At 40.9% G+C, this 22,446-nt stretch overlaps 1 protein-coding gene across 3 annotated transcripts; it reads right to left on the reverse strand.

The window, feature by feature from the left end:
* Nucleotides 1-1,277: 1,277 nt before the first annotated feature.
* Nucleotides 1,278-14,530, reverse strand: MEAK7 (MTOR associated protein, eak-7 homolog). Of its 3 annotated transcripts, none has more exons than XM_026092596.2 (8): nt 14,435-14,530; nt 12,333-12,523; nt 9,417-9,647; nt 8,301-8,445; nt 7,370-7,810; nt 5,942-6,060; nt 4,571-4,750; nt 1,278-3,322 (listed from the first exon to the last, which is right to left on the reverse strand). In XM_026092596.2, exons 2-8 carry the CDS (start codon nt 12,498-12,500, stop codon nt 3,197-3,199), a joined length of 1,410 nt encoding a protein of 469 aa, XP_025948381.2. In that variant the 5' UTR covers nt 12,501-12,523; nt 14,435-14,530; the 3' UTR covers nt 1,278-3,196. The 3 variants fall into 3 exon arrangements, with proteins under 3 accessions (XP_025948381.2, XP_064375821.1, XP_064375822.1); XM_064519751.1 differs by having other exon boundaries at nt 14,364-14,452; XM_064519752.1 differs by lacking the exon at nt 14,435-14,530 and adding an exon at nt 14,262-14,285.
* Between the last annotated feature and the right edge of the window lie 7,916 nt (nt 14,531-22,446).

Raw genomic sequence — 22,446 nt, forward strand, 5'->3', positions numbered from 1 at the left:
GATTTAGACCCTTTCTTTCCTCTTAAGTAAGAAGAATGTAAAAGACCTGCCTTTACAAGCAGTTTTTTTCCTATGGGCAATTTATAGTGTTTCTAGATTCCTGGCTAACTAGCCTTGATTCAGCAAGACTCTTAAGCAAACTGAGGGGCATGTCAAACCAAGATCAGAGGGCAAAAATGCTAGCCCTCAGCTGTCAGCTATAGCTGAGCCCTGTGTCATGAGCTGCTGCACCCAGGTGAGTAATAGGAGCAGAGCAGATGGTTGATGGGATGGGATGCAAGAGGGAGAAATGGGCACAGTAGCAATTTAATGGAGAAGGGACTCTTTGACAAGTGCATTAGAATGAAGATGACTCATGTACATACAGCAGAGAGACGTTGAGCTTTACAGGTGAAATAGCAGCTTCACGGAAGTGACTAAGAGAGATGCTTAGACCGTAGCTAAGCCCATTACGGACAAGCACTTTCTGGACATCTCTCTATGCACGAACATGCAGCACAGATTGGCTTGAAAGATTGGCTTGATGGACCTAATGATTCAGCAATCTTTTACATCTGAAAAGCAGACCTGAATAATCCCACTTGCTGGCTAGATCAGTAGTTTTCCCAGTAAATACAACGTCCTGGACACATTTACTAAAAGCACCACATTGTCAGTTTTCTTCTTCTTGCCCCAACTTAACACCATCACCTTAATTTGAAGATAGGAGTCTCAGACACAAACTTACCATAAAACATAGTTACAGAGGTCAAAATACTACACTGATTTTCAAGATGATATTTAAACAGGATTACATTTTGGACTGATATCCTGAAAAGAACTGACTAGACTGATACTTATTTTGAGACAGAGAGAAATCAGCAACAAATATTTTTTGGTGGAGAAACTTTTTGTAATTCACCCTTCTCAGCAACAGTCTGCAAATGTTTCTGCTCATTATTAAACAAATCCGTGTCAATGGTTTCAGTCCTCAAAGAAAAGTCCCTTCATTATGGGAGAAAGAAGTCTAGTAGTTTGCTTAACGTGCAACTTCAGAAATTTAGCAATGTCCCATTTCTATATGCCACCCCACTTCAGCAGTACTTAAGAAGGTTATTAAAAGTGTGGAAGTGAAGAATACTTTTGAGGCTTATGGTGGGAGCTAGAGGAAACAACGTTTAAAAAAAAGCCAACATCACCCCACTTATGGAAAGCATCATGCACTTACTTGTTTTCTATAGCAGTTTCTATTGTACATCATTTAAAAATCTTTCAAAAATACACACAGGAGAAAACAATTACATAAGAAGATCAGTTTTAATTGAGGATTGTTTTAAAGCTTACATTTTCCTACATCTTACAAACTTTGGAGACTATCTGGTTTATTTAAATGGACACAACATACAACGAGATTAGCTCGGGCCTTTCACAGCATACTCTGTACTAGAACATGTAACTTACATGCCCCAACCATTAGCCCATATAATATACAAAATGCACCATTGATTTCTAGGATCTGCAGCTGTAGTGTTTTCTTCATGACTGCCTCTCAAGGGTAAATTCATTTTGTAAAAAAAAGTAAGTGGGGTCTAAATTAAGGCACAAATGCAGATTATTTAAAATGTTCAAATCCAGTGCACTATGAAAAAGCACCAGAGGGGGGGAAAAGTGCATACAAGAAAGTGCTGAAGGATAGCATTCGGAATGAAAGCCCCAGGATCAGGAATCACAATAAATAACTATATACATTTTTTCAATATATTTTTTGCACTAAGTTTCATGGAAATTCAGACTTTTTCTACAACAAACTGACTCTGGTACAAAAAGGATTTGATACAGTCCTTTTCCTTAGGAGGAGAAAGACTGACAGTCATACATACTAATAACATGAAACACTGTGGGTTTTTTTCCTCCAAGTCCAAACACAATTTGCTAAGTTAGAAATGACAATCCCTGGCAGAAATGAGGTTTTTTTTGACAAATTAATCACACAGAGAAGTAGAAATGTCAAACCAATAATTAGTGATAGATGTGAATGGGTTCAAGTAGAAAAAGTCCTGAGTATAAGAGACTTCACACAGCTTGGCCTTGACTGGTGAACAGACAATAGAACAGGGACAAAAACCCCAACACACTAGTTAATTTTCAGATTTCAGCCATTTTTTTCATAACAGAGTGATCAATAACACAGTGATCATTAATTCTGTGGCAATAAACTGTGCAGCAATGTTCTTTAAACAAGTTAAAGACACAACCTCGAATTTTTTCAAGCTATCTGCAGATATTATTCACAGCTGACTACAGGTGTTTCCTACCTATTCCTTTTTACAGCCTAATCTTTTACTCCAATCTCAAGTGAGGCTACTAAAGAAAGTTGTCTTGCCTAGGAATTCCTGCTGGAATATGTTTGTTCAAGGATCACAGGGTTGGCCTGTTCTTAAGGCAAATACGACTGAAAGACTGCGACAGCTCTGTTCTACTAAGTTTAAAAGGCAAAAGGCTGACTTCTGCAGAAGAATATCAAGTGAAATTCACGGAAGTGTAGCGTGTTATTATAAAAGTGGATGCTCTATATTTAGCCATCTGTACTTCTCACAGCCCATATGGTATCACCCTATTGAAATCAGACTTAGAAAGTCTGAAATTTACAGCTTTAACTAGAGCAATACAAATTAATAGCATCCTTTATATGGAATCATTTGGACTGTTGTATATGTACAAAAGTAGGACATACCAACAATTTGCAAGCTTCACTGACAAATTCCATCGCATGCAAATAAATACTTTCAGCTGAGGTATGAGAAGCTTAATCGATGTCTTGACAAGTCTTTATATAAATATAAATCAATATATATTTATATAAATATATATATAAATATATATCAAACTCTAGGTCAACAAGCAGTTTTGTCAATAACTTGTTCCTTGTTTTTAACTGTGTATGCAGACAGGATCTATCAGGAATGCTAGCAAATTCATATTCAGCTAGAACTTACAGATGTCTAATAATTAATTACCTAGTTAATTTTTCTATCCTCCCCAAACAAAACCCTTCAAGCAGGATGTTTTCTTGGATCTAAATATTACGTAAGTCCTAGACTTAAGCTTAGTCCCAGATACCTAATTAAATGTGAAAAAAATATGGGGAAAAATATCCTGTCCAAGGAACATTAACATTCAGGAGTAAAAAAAAGTTTTTCAAGACACTGTGATTCCTTTAGTTACCATCATCATCATCTTCAACGGGTTCTCGTAAACCATCACTATGCCGAGTTTTTCCAGTCATTTCTAATAATGCCTGAGCCTCAGGATCTACATCCAGGATACTCTTCTTTCCTTTTATCTTAAAAATGAAAGAAAATAAAATCTACTCAGTTTAAATGTAATTACAAATGAATCAACAGCAGGTCACAAGCAATGGTCATACTCAAAAGTCCACAAGTAACGTGGCTTGCAAGCTTGTCACTATGAAGCATACATACTTCCCAAGTACAGCATTTAAGATTCATGGGGATATGTCAAGTGATGTTATCGCTTCAGTAACATAAGTCATAAAATCTTCCTACAAGGACAGTAGACTATTTCACGCTTATTCAGGTTGAAAAACAGCCAGAACACACTAGTTAATCTGACCTCAGTTTCAAGTACAGATGTGAATTTTTTCTGAAGAAGACATTCAAGTATAGTTTAATATTTCTGTAAACAATTAGGTCCGTTTCTATTTATAGCTATGTGTCCACTGAATAGACAGAACACATTAATTTAGTATGAAAAGAAAAAAAAAACCCACCTGTGCAGAGCAGACAGTTTAACAAGACAATAAATTACAGGGACAGAGGAGACTGGAAAGAGGTCTCCTACTCGTTCCCAGGAACAAACCAGACACAGAAAGACTAGCATAAATCTTTTTACACACAATTTAAGCAACAAAGCTCTCTCTATGTATCCTTACAGAAACAAGGCTCCCCAGAAATTTTGTGCATTCCTGTTCTATACAGAGCATTAGCTGTTTTACTGCAGCTCTTGTGTTTTTATTAGTCCTCTGTCATACAAAAAAGTGCTGGGACTGGAGCTGCAAGGATTATAAACAGATAATCTACTGTAAAAAGATAGTAAATTGTAAAAGTTACCAATAAACAGCTTCTGTGTCACTCAGTTCTCTTCCTGAACTACAAATTAGGCTTCACCTGCAAGTTTCTAGTATTTGGTTTCAGTTTTACATATGATGGGTTTTACTGAACTCCTCCAAAAAGGTTCCTCTCAGAGACCATTCCTCAATGTCAAAAAGGCCTTTGGAATTTCAGAATAAAATGTTGCTCTTCCAACTCTGTCCTCTCATGATTTCTGATGTTCTTTCATACTGGCAACCTCAATAATGCCACTACTGTTTTGCCACTTACTTGCTACAAAATATAGGGCACCACAAGGCCATTAAAATAGACAGATAGACAGATAGATATAGATAGATAGATATATTCATTAAACACTGGCTTGTCTATTGTAATGAGAAAATTGCAGTTGTGAGTTTTTTATTCACATCTCCCATTCCAATCAGAACACAATTTCACAGGTTTCAATTTCTGCCACCTACCACTGCACTTTCCGGGAGGTCTCCCACTGCCCAAACTTCCACAGCATCCAGTGTAAAATTCTCTTTAGCTGACAGCTGAGGACTGTTGTAGGTGGTGCATCGAGGTTTTGCTTTACTGTGCCCTTTCCCATAGTCGCTGTCTACCCAGAGTCCGAAGTAATCATGTTGTCCGCCCATACCCTGTGAATCAGAGCAGCACATGAAATACTTGCCCACTCTGTTTTATATGTGTAGCAAGTTATGAAACCTAGAGTATGAATTGCTAGTTTCAGCATTTATGCCACACATCTATGAGTAGGTAGAGAAGGATATTCTGAGTGAACCTGCGCCTCTGTACTCAAATCAAGTATTCCTGAAGACAAACAAGAATCTACCTGTGTGCTACTACTCTCCTTCTATGCTTTACAGAACATCAGTATTTGCAAGCACTTCAGCTGTATCTTCTTCCAGAAGTGTAGCATACTGGCTTTTGTTTATTGACTAACAGTTCCATTTTAAATGGGGTGGAGGGACTGCGTTTAGATGTCTCTCTTTTGTTAAGAAAAAGTATCCACATTAAAGGATAAGGTAGTTTGATGTACTTCACTTTTAGAGCAAATTTATTCTAGATTGCTGCAAGTCCCAGAGTTATGAGCACATAATCCTGCAAAACTGTTCAAAATAGGTGGTGTGCTGTGGTTGTGTAGAAAGTCCCCTGCATCTGGAGAGGTCATTTGTGGATTTCAGTAAGGGGAACTTCTGCCACTGAAATCACACAATAGCAGCAGCCTACGTACAACTCTTGTACACTACATTGGGCTTTCTCTGTCTTCTGTATTTTAAAAGCACTCAGTGTGGCAGTGAGAACAGCTGATGGATAAATCTTCAATTATACAGATGAGCTAGCCAGTGCAGCCAGTTCTTCTGGACAACAGGAACAGACAACTGCTTGAAGGGCTTGCATGATAATCAAACTTGGGAGGAAAATTTCTTCCCAGAATCTCCATAAACCTAACCTGCACAGAGCCCAACTACTTGGGTCAGATACAAATATATTCTACCTTAACTGATTTAGTACTTTAGTATAAATATCAACCGTAAAGGAAAGTAAAAAAACTACCAGTACTAAGCAGTTCTCCATAACTATTCACAGTTCACATTTTATGCTCATTGAAGATGTTTCAAGGCAAAAAAACCCCAAACAAACAAACAAAACCCCCAAAACCTCTCCTAGTAAAACAGTGGCACAAATAGCACAGAGAAAGGATGAAAACTTTCTCTGAGAATAACAAGTGAAATAAATCTGCTCAAAACAGCAGAAGCAAAAACATGGGACACTTTCAGATATCAGCCATGAATCCAATTTCCAAACTGTCATTTCTTCGTACTTACAAGTCCATTTGGCATTGTTTGTTGGCCATGGTTCAAATACATGTAGTGGTCATTGTATCCAGTGCATGTGTACACAGCAAGAGAGGGAAAAACAGAAAACAGAAAGCATCTGTTGTCACCTGCAAAAAGAAAAAGAGTCTGAGGTCAGACAACTGGCTGAGCAGTAACTGGCTTACAAATATGAGAGAGGAAAAAGAAAAAAGGAAGAAAAATCTTGAAGAAATGTAGCTGAATAAATCAAAGGCAGCATCTGCAATCTCTGAAAGCCAGTCTTGATGTCTAATCAAGATCTAGACCTATTGTTTACTCTTGGTTAACTCTGTGCAGGGTCACAGAAATCAGAGGGATCATATGGCTGTGATCAAGGGCAGAGTCAGAGGCATGACTAGTACATTGCATTACTATGTAAGGGTACACCTATCACAGGCTTGCATTGTATCACTAAAACTGGCTGACTGCTAGACCCAAACAAACTGATACGAGTCTAGACTCCCTTCATTCTGACTCTACAGATATACAGATCAGTTTGGGCTCAATGATTTAGAGAACAATTTTCATTATGCCCAGCTTTCGATTCAGAGGGGCCTGTGGCATGATTGTCCTGTACCTTGCACGTTATCCTATCAGTAAAAAATAAAACGTTGTCTAGTTAACATAATGGAATAGTATACTAACTGGGTGAAGCAATAATCATCATATATTGATCATGCATAGGAACTGATGAGTTTTTATTTATCAAAAGTGAGGTTTCTCAGCAGGACAGATTGATATTCAGAGTCCATCAATTTTTTTTTTCTGAAAACTGTCACAAGAGGTCTTTCCAAAGAGTTAAAAAAAAAAAAAAGTCCTGCCCTCTAAGTTTTCAAGGGAACAAAAAGTTCAGTCTGTCCAAAGAAACCTTTTGCTACAGAATTTTAAAAGTGAAACAAAGGCAAAGTGCACAAAAGGCAATAGGAGAGCCCAGGAGGCTTAGCCTGGTGTTTGGCTCAGTTGTTCTGAGATAGAAGATTGCCATCTGCTGGACATGTTATTTAAATACTAATTCATCTGCTATGCTGTATTTCCTTCATTTTCACCTATGCAACTCCAGGGGTTGATGGATTTCACTTAAAAGAGAACTTGTTCCATGATCATTAAGTCCTGTAATTTTAAAATTCTTATCAAATAACAAATGAACATTCATAAGTAATAGGCCTGACTAGGTACAAGGAATGAATAACTTAGCATGTATTGGCATACTTGCAAAATGACTGTTATTTTTGCCATAAGAAAATACTCCTAAAGTATAGGAAATGTATTTCATGTTATCTAAGCAAAATAACAGTATCCATTAAGTGGACAGGATTGCTGTAGCTGTACAGAAGAAACAATGTTCATCAAAGCCATGAGATATTAGCAAAAAAAAAAAAAAAGAAAAGTGAGTCTTGCCTTGAAACTGTGGCTTCACCTCCCAGGAGTGAGATGCAAATCCACCAAAGATATAACCATCTAAGTCCTTTAAGATCACTATGCAGGGACCTTTGTTCACAATATGCCCACATAACTGTGTAAAGCTTTCCCCATGAACTCTAGAAGAAAATAAAAGCCGCCACTTCTGCTGTAGCTCTGCAGGCAGATGGGAGTTGACGTATATGATGGATGGGATGTCCAAGAGACTGGTAAGTCCTCTTCCTTTGAGGCCTTTGCAGTCTGGAACCAAGTTGACTATGTCTGTGGTTTGGTCTGGGAGAGAATGCAAGACATGGAAGCCTTGTCTGATAACAACACTGAGGAAAGTTGAGATCTGTGGAACTCGGTACACCCAGTCCTCAATGGCACTTTGCTCAAAAGTGGCCTCCAACAGCTGAGGACCCACAGGATTCTTCCCACCTAAATAACAAAATACATGGGAACATTAATCAGCTGGCATAAGTACTATCCATTGGTTGGGCTGACACGACTAAGAAACATGAACTCCTAATTATATGAGATTTTCTCTGTAAGACAGCGAAATCTATTATTACAACAGTGCAAAGATAATCCTGGGCTCTGCAAAAGCACATACGTTCATAAATGTATGCAGATCCATCAAAATACCAGTCACCTGCAAGTTAGGTGTTTGTAAAATACACGTGTTCCATGACAAAGAGCTTTGCACGCCCTTTTAAACTGGGTCTTCAAACCAAAAGAATTTAGGTAAGGAACTTGGCAAGGTAAAACAATCAAAATTCCTATGTCACTCTCAAACTCTCAGGTTTTAAATACTGATCTCACCATTTAAATTCAAGGCAGATATGACCCCAAGAGCATAACCCTTGTGAGATCAGTGATCCTGCAAGTTCTGTGCCATTCTGGGATACACTACACCAGCACTGCTTACCTGCAAACTTCAACTCTGATAGCAGCTGAGAAGCCAAAGCCTTCGCTCCACTTGCAGAATCTCTAGTATTCTCCAAATTCCAACCTTTCAGTTCCTTCCTGTAATTCAGTACATGGACTAGAGACATGATCAGATCCTCTGTGAACTTAAAAGGTTAAAATGTTACCATTATGGTATTTTTTCAAGAAAATTGCTAAGAGCTTCAAAAGACCACCACACACTTTCTGGGAACAGAGACAAGTGGTACCAATACTGTAATCCCAGTGGCAGAAACCTCTTCTCATGAAGAGTCAGAAAGAACACAAGTGCTATCTCATATATTCTGTGTCACAGATTTTGAAAAAGCACCCTTTTCCAAGACACTTTTCAAATGTTACTTGACAAAGCATCTCTAAATTACAGCGATGGGTGGGGGGCATATTTTGCAGTGATAGGAGCTGGTAGTGAATTAATGTTTTGCGAGACCCGACTCCCCCACCTTGCCAGTTACATGTTTGGTTCACACGTCTAGCCTGTGCCTGTAGGACCATGTCACCACCAGTGATACCACAGCAGGAAGACTGGTGAGGTGAGCAGAGGCCTGCATTCAAGTTGGACAGCTGTTAAAGTGTTAAACAGCTCTGACATTTGGAGGAGCTAAGACACAGATAAGGGGTTAGACTGTGTCCCTTCAACTCAGTCTGTGCTCCCACGTGGAGTCGCAGTGCCTCATAATTGCTCTAGAAACTGTTTTTTCCTCAGTTCCAGGAAGCAAGTGCCAGCCACACCATAACATTCGTTAGCTCTCAACTCTGGCCATTCTCTGCACCTTTCAGAGCATGCTTGTGAACCCTCAGATGAAGCAGTCAGTGAGGTCCCCAAAATCCAGCTCCTGATTCTCAAAGTAGGCAGACTGGCATAGAAAATGCTTGAAAATAGTCATCCTATACAACCTGATTTGCTTACACTGTCCAAGATTAGCAAGTCAGTGGCAGAGATGTGGAAAAGAAAAAAAGCCAAAAATCCCTAATCTGAATCTCATGGCCTAAGGATCACCTTCAAGTGAACAATTAACAGCCCACAGTCTCTGCTACCTTATAGCCCCCTTCGCTAGACCACGTTTAACTGCCTGTTTACCTCTTGGATTTGTTTGCCCTTCACGGGTCCTTCTGTCTTGGAGATCATCTTCGTTATTATGGTAATCTTCTCATCTGCATTCCCTTTTAAGAGGTTTGACATAAAAATTACAAACTGCTCTTTAGCAATCTGTTCACTTGCTCCAGATGACTTCCCAGTCAAGTCAATACTTTTCATTCCATTGTACAACCGAACAGTCATTTGCTCTGGTAATGGTTCCCGCATATAGGCCTACCAGCAGAAAAATAGCAAAGAACATATTTTAAAAATGAAGAATAGTTAATATTTTCCAGCTAATCTGTGCAGAGGTATACCACTTATACACCAAATATCTACTAACAGAAACAAACTTTTGTTAAAGGATGGGTTTTCCAAAAGAAAAAACTCAAGTATTTATAGTATCCTCTTTTCAATGCAATTCAGCGATTTCAATTGGTACAGTTATTCTAAAAATGCCACAGACTTTAAAAAGAAAGCTGAAAAGCATTAACAGGATACTAGCAAGAGATTTCTATATGGTGACTGTTGCAAAGGTTTACAACTCCTGCAGTCCAAGATTTAAAAATATGTTACGCTAGTAATAACTCTGTATTTGGTAGTGGAGCTCACAGATATTTAAAAACAAATGGAAAGTAAAGCTTTTGCATGTCTCAGTTTTGGCCTCATGAAAATGCAAGCAAGGTTTTTAACTAGAATGTATGCGTAGAAACAATTTTGAAAAGCTTCGCACTGCAGAGCAACATCCAATTCAAACATCAAACTAAATTTAAATCACCTGACTTATATAAGGCATCCCTGCTGTTAAGACAGTTGAAATCAAACTTTATTCATCCAAGTTGCATGACTGGCCTTTTGAATTGCAGTCTGACTTGTATACATCATCATATACCACAACACAGTGGGAAAGATTTGACTCTTTATTCAAGAAACTTTCACAGTGTTCAAGATAATTACAGGTTTTAAAAATAAATCATACAAAACACGTCCATACACTAGGATATGATTACACAGTGTCTTCACTGTGCAAAGGACTGTGCATAACATGCTAAATACCTGACCTCACTCTTACATGGAGAGGTGTAGCCCAATGGGGACTGCACTGAAATCAATGGAGCTCCACCTGCGTAAAAGCACTCTAGAACTATTCAATGGAGTTGCTATTACCAACCCACTGCCGGCTCAATACCACTCCTACTGAAGCCACCAGGGCTATTCCTGTTTGCTGTTGATGGTTATTGCTGCGCACAGAGGTTGTGATCCAATATGCCCACCTCTAGCCTGCTTCTGTTGACGTCAATGGTAAAACTCCCACTGATTTCAGTAGGAGCAGAATTGGCAACCACAGCCATAGATATTAGAGCGCTTTATACTGAGAGTGGGACTGTCAAAGGGGGTACAGCTGTCTTTCAGAGGCTTTCTAAAAGTGCTACATGAGCCTGAAGTGACACAAGCAGCAGGGAAAATCATTACATAGGCTATTCTTCAGGGCTTTTTACTTCACACTGCAGCATTACCTGCCCACTCCCTACTTTTTCCCACCCTCCACTAACTTTGTTGCACTGTTCTGTTATGCTCTGTGCTATTCCAGTGAGTAGATTTGGTGGGGAGAGGGAAGAGGACTGCAAAAAGGGAAGCTTTAATAAACATCTAACAAACTCACACCACCGACATTTTAAAATCCTTGTCTTAGATGGCTTCAAGGGAGTAAGTACCTAGAGATTCCTGCTTTACCTGCTATCCAAGCTATGCAGCGCTGCCTGCACTCTGGTCCAGAAGCCAGGCAGCTTCCTTCTAGTTAAGTGCTGAGCCTAGGCAGAGTACAGTAGCTTGGGGATGGTGCACTGTCAATGATATCAGATTGTTGCTAGATTAAATCCATCACATATCCATCTAGCTCAGGCATGAGCATAGATGCATACTACGCAGGTGTGCCATTGCAATAGTCCCTGTACTAAGTAATTAGGCACAAAAAGACAGTCTTTTAAAAGACTTTAATTTAAGTAGGCAAAGCAAAAAGGTGGGCAGTGAAAAGAAAAGGGTTCATCAAGTGTCACATCAAGCTAGGGGCAAATCTTGAAAGAGGAATTCTTCCAGGTCCCAACCGAAAAAAGGGCCACAGTTTTAGAGGTATTAGGATTGAAAGGCTGGGCAGCGGCAACACTGTTTCCAAACTGGTGACAGCTTGTAAAAAGCCAGGCTGGAACAAGGCTAATGCTTGTCTACATGCAAATGTATTACTCAATACCTTAAAACATCCTGCCTCTTTCATGGAGTTTTAATTTAACTGATTCTATTAACTGTGTAGTGTATATAAAAATGCACTTTTAATATTGCTTTCATTTGGCCATTTTGATTCCTAATTGAAGATTTCAAGCATTACAACAAATCATTTTCCTCTTCTTTCTTGATTAGAAAATGAATGCAAAGTTAATCAGAGAGCATAATATATGTTAATTAACTAAAACAGGGAGCTGTCACTTAATCAAGTAAAATTAAATTCTCTTCTTTTGATGCAAGTGAAAAGATTAGAGACAGGGATGCAACTGAGAAAGATATAATCAAATACAAACTGAATTCGTGACAGCTTTGCAAGAAAATCTATAAATAATCACACGCTACGGACTTTGTGGGGGAAGACCATTCTCCTATTTTTCTAGTTTCTGTAAAAATATTTTCATACCTCCCAAGTTACTTCAGAACTGGGAAAGCTGTGGATGGATCCAATAGCGCAATTTAAGAGACATATTAATTCAAACTCAATAGTCATTATTCACCTTAAACTGTAAGAAAACATTAGACATCATTAACTATTCAACTCAAACAAACAACCCTTAAAAGCAACTATTGGCACATCTCAAATTCCTTTTTGGAACTACGTTCTATACACTGCATTACAGACGTAATAGATTTTCTTGCCTGTAGTGCTGCCAGAGTCACAGTCTTTTTCGTAGCTTTTCCATTTTTCGCTCCTGCTGCGCCACTCAATCCTGATAAGGTATCAAACATTTCATCAATGTCAGTCTGTTCCTCGGGAAGAAATCTGGAAAGGTGATTCTGATAGGTGTTGCTTTCTGCATTTCCCATCTTTTCAAAAAGGTAATGAAAACCTGAAACAAAGGAAAAGGAAGACAAAAAATGTAGAGAGAGACGAACCACAATGGCAGCAAAAGCCACATCAGACTTGTGCAAGTTTTGTCAGAGGAGCAAATCACTAGCTTTCTAATAAGCTATTAAAGCTGGTGGCAAGTCTCCATGAATACAGAGGCTAAACGATTTTGAAGGAAAAACGTGAACATTAACTAGAGTTTAGAAAAAAATGATGATCTGTCTGCTCTTTGCTAAGATCACCCTGTCTACCAATTCAGACCTCATCAACTCTTATCAAATGGAAAAACCAATATGATTTAATGATTAAATTAGCTTGTACGAAGCAACCGTGACTCTGTTGGCTGGAATACATCAGTAACAGGAAGGGAATAGCCTGATTATGGATTGTTTATGACAGATTATGCTACACCTTTCTGATGCATTAATGGACTGAAGCTAAGTCTCTCCACAGTACATGACACTAAAACACCACCGCTCCTAAGTCTCTGAAGACCACATGAGAATGTTTTTCTATGGACGCAATTCAGAAGACATTCAAAAGGCTGCCAAGAAACACAAAGTAACCAAAACATGTGGGAAGAGGACTCAAGATCATCAAAAACACACAGCTTCATATGACGTTGGTAAATTGTGAGAGCTGGCAACCACAGAACTAGTTTGTTTGGTTTTTTTTAATGTTTAATGGTACAACTATGATTTCTCTCCCTGTACCAGGATTCACCCTCATTATGCAGACTAGTTTAATTTAGCCTAAATTTGTACATTCCTCAGGCAGGGAATCTACTGCTCAGGATCCCAAAGGGCCATTAACTATGAGCACTTTCTATTAAAATGAAAGACAGATTTTTGAAATAAGAACCAAAAAAAGTGGTAAGCTGAAGTTGAAAAACCAGATTATATGCACTGTTCCTGTACGTCAGCAATCCAAGTGCTTGTTCTGAAGCTTTTATCTATTCCTAGTAAGATTTCATAGCAAGAGCAAGGGGAATAGGAGGAAAAAGTACATGCAGACACTTCAATGGACCTGGAGAGTAAAAGGTGCTTGCCCCATCTCCCTGTACAGTAACCTTGTCTAAAAAGGGGCTGGATTTCATAGAAACATTGCCCTGTTGAGTGCTGTAAGCAATATTTCACCTTTTGATTAAACTGAATAATACTTATTAACAGAATTTAATAAACGATTCCAAAATATTGATAATTTAGAAAAAAATAAAGGAGACGAGGCATCAGAAATGGGCAATATTAAGCTAGAAATTCATTCTAACATTTTTTTTAAGCTGTGGGGAGATCTCTGCTGGGCAGAAATTATGTCCTTTAAGTCCCTTAAAATATCAGCTGCCTTTTCCGGCAGGAAAAGGCGAGTTTAGAGGAGCGGGGTTCCAATGTGGCCCTCGCTTCTCTTGTTTATTACCACAGTCTGTTCCTGCTTCCTGAAAAGAAAAAGAAAAAAAAAAGAAAAGAAAAGAAAAGAAGAAAAGAATAGCTGCACAGAGAGGGAGACCCGCCTCTGGCTCAGCGCCCCCGGCCCCCCGCTGATGCTGTTTTCCAGCCTGGGCCCTGCCGCAGCCCCCGGCGGCCCCGCAAGGCCTCGGCTCGGGCCGCTCCGGCTTCCTGCCGCGAACTAACGCTGAATTTAACGAGCGCAAGCGGCGCCGCGGCCCGGCGCCGACCCCCAGCAGCCATTTGGGGCGTTTTGCCCCATTTCCCTGAGCGTTGACTGCTTCTCCCTACCCCTACCCGCTGCGCGGAGACGGCTGGGGCCTCCCGGGGGGCCTGGGCAGAGCCGTGGAGGGCGGCGCGAGGCCCGGCCGCGGCGCCCCCTCCTGCCTCCCTCCTTACCGGCAGGGCGCCACCGGCCGCCGCCTCGCCGCGTACAACCCCCCCGCACCGGCTCAACCCCCGCCTCTCACCACCGCCGCCGCGGCAGCAGCTCAGCTCGGCTCGGCCCGGCCCGGCCCGGCCCCCCGGGCCGCCCGCCTGGGGAGGAGCCGGCCGCGGCGCAAAATGGCGCCGCCCCTCGGCCACCCTGGGAAATGGCGCCGCCCCTCGGCCACCCTGGGAAATGGCGCCGGCCGCCGGCCGCCGCGGGAAATGGCGCCGCCCGCCGGCCTCCCTAGGAAATGGCGTCGCCCCTCGGCCTCTCTGTGCCGGCCGGTTTTCCAAAGCCCCCCGAGGCGAGGCCTCGCCAGCGCTGGTCTGCGCTGGGAAACGGCTCTTCGCTTTTCCTCTTCCTTTTTTTGGGTCGGGGGGAGCTGTACGTATCTGTGTACATACCTGTGTATTTATACACGCAGCGACAGAAGGCTGACGGGGCAAAGGAGGACCAACGGAGGTTACTAGGATGAGACGCTAAACTGAGATTTTTCTCTCATAGGTGGAAATACAAAAAAATCGCTTATCGCAAGGGTTAAACTTCTCTGCCACGGCTGGAGCAATAACGCCAGTCCGCTGACTGGGAGATAAACGCTGAGAGACAAAAGCGAGGTTACAGCGACGGTGTTTCAGCAGGAGCCATAAATGCTTGTGAGAACGTTATCAGCTAAGCGCTTGCAAAGCTATTGCCAGAACTTGCTTTTTTTCTGATCAGTAACCGGTTCTTTTCATCTCAGTTAAGGGACTTCAGCAGCGTTCCTCTTTCACTTTGAGCCGCCGGGTTTGTTTCACATCCAGGCCGTCGCCCGCTTGGCAGCGAGGCTTCGCGTGCCCGGGGCGGTCGAGTCCCCGCGTTTGCTGCCAGGCTTCGGCGTGAGGCCTCCCTCCGGCCTGGAGGGGACTACGCGCAGATTCCCGCCAAGCCAGCGCTGTCCGCGTTCCTGCAGCCAGACACCGCGGGACGCGTTAGCCGCTTCGGCGTTTAACTTTCAGTAATAGTCTGATCAGTGTCTTCTCAGCAGAAAGTGTCTATGTTCCTCTTTGTGTAGAAAACAAAGAAAACTGTCGGCAGTAGTCAAGGCAGAGATCCCGCTTGTTTTCTTCTTGCATTCCAAGCAAAAATCCTGATAAAGTTAAGTTCCCCAAATACTGTTTCCTTAAATCTTCATAGTGCTCAAAACTCTATAAAAACCGTATAGAATATTCTTGTTGCCAATCAAAGTTAGAAACACCTTGTTCAGGATTCCTAGATTTACAAACTGGGAGAAGGTCATGTGTGAATAAATGGATACTGGTTTTGCTTTATGTTAGTTACTAGAATCGCGTAAGGTTACCAGTTTGTTTCAGCAGGGTCAGGACATAACAAGTAAAACCTGATTAAATGAATGGGAAGTTGATGTAGTGTAAGCTCAAATTCCGCAGTTAATCTAGAAACGGCTTCAGACTAATTCGTCCACGAGATGGCATAGTACATTAAAAAACATAGGTGTGTAGCCTTAACTGGGTGTTCAAAGTGTGTTTAGATTTCTGGGTTCATAGACTACATGTGCATAGAAGGAAAACTCTTATAGGAAATTATTTTCATTTCTTTTACATGAACTCTATAAACATAATATGGCCAATGAGGTCAAAACTCTATTCTTGGTAACATTCCCTCCCCAGGCTACCCAAGTGCTTTCCTGGTAAACGTCTGTTGTGATAGTTTGGTTTCAATCATTATTAATATAAATTTCCAGCTGGTGCCTATGGGAAAAAATGAAGCATATAAAATAAGAGAAAACAAAGTTTTTGAATTCAGGTTAGGTTTTTCTTTCTTTCTTTAACTTACTTTTGAAGATCAATATTTCTGCAAATGTATTATTTCACGTGCAGTTGGCTTTTTTTTCCCTTCAGGTTGCATTTTAAATTGTTGTAGCTCTTTCTTTAAGATACTTTCTCAGTCTGGAAATACAGGACTAGAGATTCCAGTCTAACTGACCTTACGCTAGGACTGACGGACAGCACCAACGTCTCCACAAAGATACACTGACTTCATGACCTGCCTTGTCTAACTACTGAGCTCAGAATCAGTCAAAAGCTGCTGAGGGGTGCCCAGCTTTCCATGGCTCCATAGATTATTCACCTACTGTGGGAGAATTTCCAGGTCACAGGGTAATAACACCCTTTTATAGCCTTTTTCTACCAAGAGTGTATACTGTCAAGCTAGAAACCTGGCCCATAAGGGGAATAGTTTGCAACACTCTTTGAATGACTAGTCACTTCCTCAAGTGTATTCTCAGATGCTCTAGTTGAACTAATTAGGTCTCTCAAGTCACTTTGCTTCCACCAGTAAGAAAGAGAGAATGCATTAAGAAGCCTTTTAAGGACAGTCAAGGATATGCCGGTGTAAGAAAAAGAGGAAGAAAGTAGAAACAACAAAAGTTCTGGAAACATTTGTGGCTAGCGTTGTGAACTAGTGATAAATGTGTATTTGTTTGCAGAGTTGGGGGAAAAAAACCCTTTCTTTAAAAAGTATACTTTAGATTTCTACATAATGGAGTGGTTATGGTTTTATTCACTTGCCAGAACTGTAGAAAACCTAAATGACCTTAATTCCAGGTAATTCTAGTATCAGCAGTTCTGCTTTTTAGTTTATGGAAAGCTAGAATGTAAATGATGTGTTTAGCAGCCTGTATGTTTATATCAGGTGGGTCTATTTTACCTAGGTTGTCTTTTATTTTCTTTAAAATGATTTTTTTTTCCTATTGAGTCAGAAGAGAGAGAAATTTTGCTCCTGGTCAGTCTTGTATGCCTGTGTTAAGATAGTTACTCTCTGGTGGCAGTGATACAGAGAATCGTTCTTATTTGCCTTAGATACAGTACACCTTTCACTGTGGTAACATGTTTCGCTGTTGGTTTTTTTGTTACTAAAGATCAGCTGAGAATGGGACCCCATCCTGGCACAGAGTATGAAGACAGACAGATAGAGGTGATTTCTGTTCCCAAAACCTTATTAGCTGCATTAATGCATGCATGAAGCAGAGAAACAGCCCTCACAGGCCACAGGCATCGGAGAAATTCTGTGAGCTCCCAAGAACGATGATATCGCATCAGTGGCACTTTTCGACAGGGTGTCTGTTCGGGGAGGGGAGACTGGGACTTTGCTTCCAAACAGGACGTTGGGCTACATCTTCAAAGCTCTCTTCCAACCTTTAGTCAGAAGGAGCAGTATTTTAAATCACGTGGAAGAAATGCATTTGGTGCTTTTAACTTCTTAGTTATTACTCAGTATCTTAGTTAAATTATGTTGGAGAACTTTGGCACTTGCAAAAGAAGTCAAACTTGATCTCTTGAAGATAGCAGAGTTAAATTATAAATGAACTTTGTTCATGTTTTGGGGTCTAGTAAACACAACAGTCATTGTACCTCTTTTTAATGCTGTTTGGCTCTGTATTTAGTATTTTGGATATATATTTCCATTTTTACAAACCATCTACAGTCACCTTCAACTAACTCCTGCAAAAATGTTGTCACTCAATTAAACTGATCATCTTGTAGCATGAGCTCAGCACAAAATTTCTTTGACTATAAAAGGTATAGTCTTAACCTTCACACTGATGCTCTTTTATAAATGTATTGTTCAGCTCCACATTTAATTGGTTCCTCTAGTCTTTTTTTCTCTGTGACAGCCCCAGCTTTGCAGTTACTCACCTGATTTGTCTTCTGTTTTTATCGGATTGCCATATATGGCTAAAAAAAGTCTCAGCGTAATCACAACTGCATCCTTAGGTAGTCATAAAGGAAGTTCTGAGTTTTGCAAGAGCCTTTGCACTTCTCTTTACAAACCCCCCTGCCAACTCCCTTTTATAAAGGGAAGAAAAGAAAAGGGTGTGCTATAGAGGTGATTCTGATTATGAGTAAAAATGGCAATATGTAGTATCTTAGAAAATGTAGCTCAGATGGGATAAACCCTGCATGTCATAGCCTGTTTGCTTAGCAGAGAGAATTGGGCAGGATACCTTGCTGAAGTCCTCTCTGGGAGGAATCACAAAGAGTTTTTTGGGGGGTCAGAGAGGGTTCTCTCACCAAGTTTTCTATGAATAAAAATCATATGAGATAGGCAGTTTGTTTCCTTCATCTGGTGTAAATCTAACTTGTATCACTGGTCAACATTTGCTGCATTTCCAGTTGTTTGATCTAATAGAAAATCAGTAGAATTGCAGTAGATATGATTATATGCAGCATGTGTTGCCTTGAGCAAGTAATTTTAACTCTCCTTTGTCTTGTTGTTCTCTAGGATTTTGAGAGGACTAAAAGTCTGCACAACACAAGCACCAGAAAAGTGCTATACTTTATTATTTGTAACTCAGCAAGTGTGATCAAATAGCTCTGTCAAAAATCCAGACTGCTGCTTACAGGATCTTTCTGCATAAATTGATGGGCTCATACTTCACTGTAACTGTTTTCACAGCCCTGTGTTCGGAAGGAAGTATTTCAGTACAGGCGTTAATGATACCGATGTATGATAAGGGATGCAAGCCGTTTCCCTTCACTGTCTAGGCTGTGCGTGGCCAAGTCCCACAGAAAGGACAACAGTAATGTTAAGCCACAATGACATCTCTGAGCAGTCTGATCTTTTTTTGATCGAACACATGGCTAGGCTATCTCCTTTTAAGTCACTAGAGCAGCACTAGGGAGTCTATTCTCAGGAGTATGTGTGGTAGGAGCAGGTCTTTAAAAGGGATGAAGTGAGGGTGTGCTCAGAAACATAGACTTTTAAGAGCCATAGCTCTGAATCCTAAAGATGGAGATAAAAATGATCTTTTTTCTTTCTTTTTTTCTTTTTTAAGGAAAGGTGGGAGAAAAAAGACAACTCGGCTGTAATGGTGCATATCCATTGACATTTCTCAGTTGTGTAAATATGAATAACACGATAGCTTGATGTCTCTCTTTCTGGGTTTTCTGAAGGTAAATGCCTTCAAGTTCCCTAGCTCCATCCAGTGACAAGACTAGCTGGTGAGCCACCCTGAGCTCTGACATTTCCCAATTCCCAGGTTTTAATACTTACATTAGCTAAAGTTAATACACTTTTAACATAGTTGTAGATTTATGACTTATTTCATAACAAAGCCTGTGACCCAGGTTGGAATATGAGATCTTCTGCTATAATCTTTGTATAAACTAGAGTAAATTTAACAGGGCAAATCATCCTTAACAGGGGAACCTTTTCCATGAAATATGCAATCTGTGATGCTTAGAAACTATAAACAACCACATCTGTTTATTTTCTGCTTAGCCCAAGCCTAGTTTGAATGAAATACACCAGATAACTCACTATATTAACTAACTCTTTCATATTGTTTACAAAAATTTATAATCAGTGTTTAATAAAAAACTGTAGGGAGGTAGAGCAAGCATCTGCAATCCTAACTGACGAAAGGAGTCAGATGCGAGGACTCTGTCTCTGCCTGAATATAAACAGTCTTTTTTTTCCCCCCTCTAGAATTTGTTGAGGGTTTTTGTTCTGATGAGAAAGTTTCCTATAGAGTGTTACAATTCATAACTTTAGCTGTTTCCACTTACACTACTTCAGGATGAAAAGCAGAGTATCTGTTTGCTCTCAGTGGAAACAGAAGGTCTGATTTCCTCGGAACAGAGCCTGCATTTCATCTGTTATAATACAGCGAAAGCTATGTGCAGTAGCACTGTGGCCCAGATTTTTGGAACTGGATATGAACATAGTTTCACGCACAGGATGTGTGATCATGAGTGGTCTTGTGCTCAGACTGTTTGGTCTGCTGGTCCAAAACCCTGAAAGTGTTAATGCCAGAAGAGACAATAAGGTGGAAATAAAGTGAGGAAATAAAACGATTTTAGAGCATTATATTCAGCAAACAGAAAGCATTTGAGTAGGAGATGGGAGAACTGTGTAACATTCTTGAACCCATTTTCACCCCTGTTCACCTCTATTATACACACAGACTCTCTCTTTCTTCAAATGGTGGGAGAAAAACCCTTACAAACATCTTAGGTTTGTAGTTACTAGTGAAGGAAGTCTTTTTCAGCAGGACAGCTGTGTTTCTTGGCACTGTAGAGTATTTACACCCACATGTAACAAGAAACCGGTGTTTTGTCATCTGCTGCATTATGAACTCAGGTTTTGAAAAGAAGTGATGGAAACATGATCAGGGCTTGTGAGATTTTAAGAGCCATTAAATAAATCTTGCCATTTTAGAGTGTTTGTGCAACTAGTATGGCACACATTTAATTGTTATTTGCAGCTTTTTTCCCTTACCACTAGCCTCATTCCTACCATGTGGGCTTGATTTCATCTCTTAATTTTCTTTTTGTGCAATGTAGTTTATTTTCCAACATAGCTGATCTTTTGACTGCTTCCCATGCTTCTGTCCAGGTTCAAGCAGAGTGTCTGTTTCCAAACATAGTCCGAAAGAGTCCTAAATCCTTGGCTCACCTTTCACTGAGCAAAGAAGTGTCCTTGATGGGATGAGATTATCACGCAGAGCAATACTTGCCAAACCAGTGCAGATTATTGGAGCACCCGGCTGTCGCTGATTACTCAGCTCTGTGATCTCTGCTCCAAGAGCACATGGTAAAAGATGGGACACCAGATGAGAATGAGAGCGCTGGAGCAGTTCCTGCCTCATCCCTTTCCCAGAGGTTGCTGTCCTCGTTGCTTCAGTAGTATGCAGCCACGTTCCTGTGTTCTTCAGCATTGCCAGGTTACCCCAAATCGGTTACAGTTTATTTCAAAGCACTGGGCTATCAAAGATTGCTTCTGAGTCAGCTTTCTGTGTGGTCCAGCTGTCTCTGCTGGGGCAGTGTAGGCCCTGGGAGGAAGGTGGGACAGTAAATTGCTTCCACCTTCTCTTTTTATCCCATGTGTGTGTAGTCCAGGACCTTCCCAAAACAAGTGTGGCAGATCTGTCTCTCACAGATGCTTTCCAGAGCAAAACATACCAGCTGTCTCTTTATTTCCTGTTTTCAAGTTATACTGACCTGCTCTATTTGAGTGAAACCATCATTAACAACAAATGATCTTAAAGCGTAAATCCAGCCATTCTCTGCAGCATAATGAGCAGTCTTGAAGGTCAGCCTGGCTTTTTACAGCTTGGGCCCTATTATGTATTACACAAGCAAGGAGCATAACATTGCTTTTATACTGACTAATGTACCATTGAGATCAGAATAACAACAAGGTGCTGTGATACCTTTGAAAGAGCACAGCGTAAGTCACCTGCTCCGAGAGCTGACTCGGAGCATGCGTTTCCCCAGACAGGGCTCAAGTTGCAGTCTGAGGTGGTGATTTCCAACATTAAACAAGAGGTATGTCACTGATTGGAGTCCAAACCAACATGTTCTGCCCAGGCTTCAGGTTGGGCTGGCAGCTGCCCAGCGCAAGATGAGATGCAAGGGTTGGGTGGAAGGAAGGTGGAGCAGTAAAACTGTGTCTGCTAGAGGTTTTGGCCTCCGGGGAAGCAAAATAAGGCATTGAAATAAGAGATGGGAGAAGTCAATTTTATTCAAGGTCTCTCCTTGTCTTGCTGTATGGCCTCAGGCATGCTAGCTCTTCTCTTGTACCTCTTCTCTGTGCTTCTTTGGGTCACACCGCAAGCGTGCTGTGGCAGAGATTGCCCATGCAAGCATTTGAAGAATGCAGGGCACAAGGGCCCTGATTTTGCTTAAGCACTTTTGTGATGTGCATTGTAACAAAACAGGTTAAAAATAGCGTTGTCGTTACAGGTAACCCTGGAGCCACCTTTTATTCTTATTCATCCCCCCGCATGACGCTCCAGCATTCGGAAGTAGTGCACCTGCCGAGGGATGCAGTCACACAGCGTGAAACGTGCCACCTCCGGCAGCTTGAGGTGTACCAGAAACCTCCTCCCACGCAAAAGCAGCCACGCAGCCCTTCCTGGCGCGACTGTGAGGCCACCACCGAAACTGCCTGTTACGTGGTACTTTATGCCACTCAGGAAGAACAGGCTGTTTCTATGGCTACTACTGTCTTTCTGCCTCTCTCTCTCAAACACAAGTACCTCTGAGTCTGATG

This window comes from Dromaius novaehollandiae, chromosome 13, assembly GCF_036370855.1.
Source record: "Dromaius novaehollandiae isolate bDroNov1 chromosome 13, bDroNov1.hap1, whole genome shotgun sequence".
In the NCBI taxonomy this organism is placed as follows: Eukaryota; Metazoa; Chordata; class Aves; order Casuariiformes; family Dromaiidae; genus Dromaius; species Dromaius novaehollandiae.

Bases quoted from the DNA above. Each gene is read 5' to 3' on its own strand.
- MEAK7 (XM_026092596.2), bottom strand. From the start codon at position 12,500: ATGGGAAATGCAGAAAGCAACACCTATCAGAATCACCTTTCCAGATTT. The intron at 8,446-9,416 runs GTAAACAGGCAG...TAACCTTTTAAG, and splicing joins AGGGCAAACAAATCCAAGAG to TTCACAGAGGATCTGATCAT. The intron at 6,061-7,369 runs GCAAGACTCACT...TTCTTTTTGCAG, and splicing joins GGTGAAGCCACAGTTTCAAG to GTGACAACAGATGCTTTCTG.